This window comes from Lolium rigidum, chromosome 1 (assembly GCF_022539505.1).
Source record: "Lolium rigidum isolate FL_2022 chromosome 1, APGP_CSIRO_Lrig_0.1, whole genome shotgun sequence".
Lineage (NCBI taxonomy): Eukaryota > Viridiplantae > Streptophyta > Magnoliopsida > Poales > Poaceae > Lolium > Lolium rigidum.
Genome location: NC_061508.1, coordinates 165,808,357 through 165,811,333, shown reverse-complemented (window position 1 = coordinate 165,811,333; position 2,977 = coordinate 165,808,357). Strand labels below are relative to the sequence as shown.

At 52.4% G+C, this 2,977-nt stretch overlaps 1 protein-coding gene across 1 annotated transcript; it reads left to right on the top strand.

Moving 5' to 3' along the window:
- The first annotated feature begins 1,209 nt into the window (after nucleotides 1–1,209).
- Nucleotides 1,210–2,403, top strand: LOC124682699. Its single transcript, XM_047217336.1, has one exon. It carries the CDS (start codon nucleotides 1,210–1,212, stop codon nucleotides 2,401–2,403), a length of 1,194 nt encoding a protein of 397 aa, XP_047073292.1.
- The last annotated feature ends 574 nt before the right edge of the window (nucleotides 2,404–2,977 follow it).

Sequence of the window (2,977 nt, the reverse complement as noted above, 5' to 3'; positions counted from 1 at the left end):
ATCAAGCGGCGCTCCGAGCGCACCCGCCTCCGCGAGGTCGCCGCCGACGATGCCGAGCTGGAGGAGGCCCTCCGCCTCATCGAGCGCCATAAGGCGGAGAAGGAGGAGGTGCAGCAGCTTCAGCAGCGCCAGAAGGCGGAGAAGCGCGCGGTGGAAGTCATCGTCATCGAATGAAGCGCCATCGCCGCCGTAGTTAGTGCGTCGTCGTAGTTAGTGTGCCGCCGTAGCTAGCGGCCGTAGGTAGATGCGCCGCCGTAGCTAGCGGTCGTAGGTTGATGCGCCGCCGTTTCTTTGGCTCTCTGTATAATCCATACGGAGTAATCCATATGAACTGTGTGCGATCGTTAACTAAACTTTCTCTGAATTTTTCCGGCCGGGAGTACAACGGACGCGAATTTTTAAAATGTACAGTTACGATTCGGTGGCTCCTCTTCCCACGAGTTTCTCGAACTGAAAATGCGGGATTCAGGAACTGAATTCCTCCGTTTCGATTTGCGTTTAAGGTTGCTGGCTTGCTGCTAGAGCTACTCTAAGTCTTGGGAGGCAAGAAGCCTCACCTAGAGATAAGGTAGGTTTGGATTACAAATCTTATATTACCAAATATACCTACCAAATATATCTAACATAACCTATCTTGTAATACAGTAATAGGGTGCAAAGCCTTATGGACAGAAAACTCTTCTCCCTCTGCCGGCGACCTTCATAAGAAACCGTGTATACTCAGCAAAAAAAAAAAAGAACCCGGTAGTGCTAGTACTAAATTAACTTAGCTGCAGGAAATCAGTTTTTCTGTTGCCTAGATATATGCTGTGGGGACCATGTGCTTTTCAAATCTAGAATGTGATGCCCCATGCAGCTGCTGCGAATTCTAAACCACAAATGGCTACCAGATCACCTCACGTTGACTGGGGAGTGATATAACTCAAACCCGGAACAAAGTCTTTGCACCCCGCAACGCTCGGAGCCATGGTGCGACTAATTCCACTACACGGCCACGCACGGCGATGTGTGAAGCCAGGTCTTCGCACCCTGCAATGCTTCGATTGCATGGATCCCTTTTAATAGGCATCACCCAGCTAATTCCTAACCAATGGCCTTGACAGCTCCCGCGGCCTCTCCTATTCCTACGAAGACGCCTGGGCCACCCCTTCACCGACGCCTCCGACCTCGCTAGGTAGCTCCGTCGCCATTGCCGGCGCGCGCGCAGCAATGACCTCCTCCTCCGCCGCCTCCTCCTCTCACCTCCATATTACCATCACCAACCCCACCTCGGCCATCACCACCGCTACCAACAGCAACAACAACAACATCAAATCGCACCACCACAACCATCACCACTCCGGCGCTCGCTCGCAGTCGAGCAGCGTCTCCCCTCGCAGCGGCGGCGGCGGCGGCGGTGGCAGCGGCGGTGGGACGACCAACCAGGCGTGCGCGGCGTGCAAGTACCAGCGGCGCAAGTGCAACCCAGACTGCCCGCTCGCGCCCTACTTCCCCGCCGACCAGCAGATCCGCTTCCTCCGCGCTCATCGCCTGTTCGGCGTCAGCAACATCCTCAAGACGCTGAAGCGCCTCAAGCCGGAGGAGCGCGACACCGCCATGCAGACGCTCATCTACCAGGCGGAGATGCGAGCCGCGGATCCCACTTCAGGCTGCTGCCGCATCATCGCCGAACTCGAGCACACCTTTAACCTCGAGTTTGCCGAACTGTCTGCCCTGCAACACCACCTCGATCTCTGCCGCCAGGCCACCCCGTGCGTCGGGGCACTGCCGGCTGGTGGCGGCGGCGTCATGGACGGCCCATGCACCGACCTCGAGGTCACGTCCTCCAACCAGCAGCCGCTCCTCCTCGGCACCGAGCAAGATCAGGACGTCGTCGACGCGCTCTACGTCGGACAAGAAACTCACGAGGTGATACGTAACGGCGCCGATCACGACGACCTGAACAACAGCCCTAAACCGCAAGATCACCACGGTGGACAACAGCAGCCACAGCAGCTGTACGACTATTTCTACTACGAGACGACCGGAGCCGGCGAAGACGCGGGAAGCAAGCCCAGCGGCGTCGACATTAACGTCGACATCATGGAGCATTTCGATTACGACTCCGACTGCGACGCTGATGATGATCATCACAAGGTGGATCAAATGCCGCCGTTGATGTCATCGGGCATGGGTCAGCAGCTCGAGGAGCACTACCAGATTGGCCAGAAGGAGTACGAGATGAAGGTGGCGTCGCTCGTTGATGTGTTCGACATGCGGCAGGAGCTGCAGGCCGTGGACGTGAACACGCATATCGACATCAAGGAGGAGCTTCAGGAGGAGGAGAACAAGAATAACATCGGACTAGGTGAAGCAGCACACGTGGCTGAGTCGTCACATTGCAGGCTAGGGTTAGGCTTTTAATTTCTTCTGTCTGGTGCGCTATCGCTACATTCATGCATCCATGTGCTTATGTTTTGTTTAAGTTCTTTCTGAGAGTGAGAGAGCACGTAGAAATTATAATACTATATTTTCTTTGTCAATTGGAAACCCCGTGACTAATTAGCACAAGCTGGTTTAGTTAGACCATGCACTATGTTACTCAGGTTCAAAGAAAAAGGTGGGAGTGAAGTATATCGCTTTCATTTGCTTTCATTTGCTGCTATTCGAGGAGCGTTTCTTCGGGAGCGGTGTTTTGGAACATGGGAGCATATGCTTCCTATATTTTGAAATGCATCTTACACATATTTTAAATTTCAAAAAAATTGAAATAAAAAGTTTGCACGTACATCTTCATGTGCTACATGCTCACAAAGTTGTTTCATAAAAAATGAACTTATCATGTGACATGTGTAAAAAAGACAAAATTCCGTGCTAAAAACAATGCTTTTCACTGGATAAGTTTTCTCTTTTTGACATAGGCCACAAAAAATATTATTTTTTCGTGAAACTTGACGCGCGCACATATATTATGGAGATGTACATGTAGAATTTTTTG

What these genes read in the sequence shown, in the direction of transcription:
- LOC124682699 (XM_047217336.1), top strand. Translation starts at nt 1,210, where the DNA reads ATGACCTCCTCCTCCGCCGCCTCCTCCTCTCACCTCCATATTACCATC.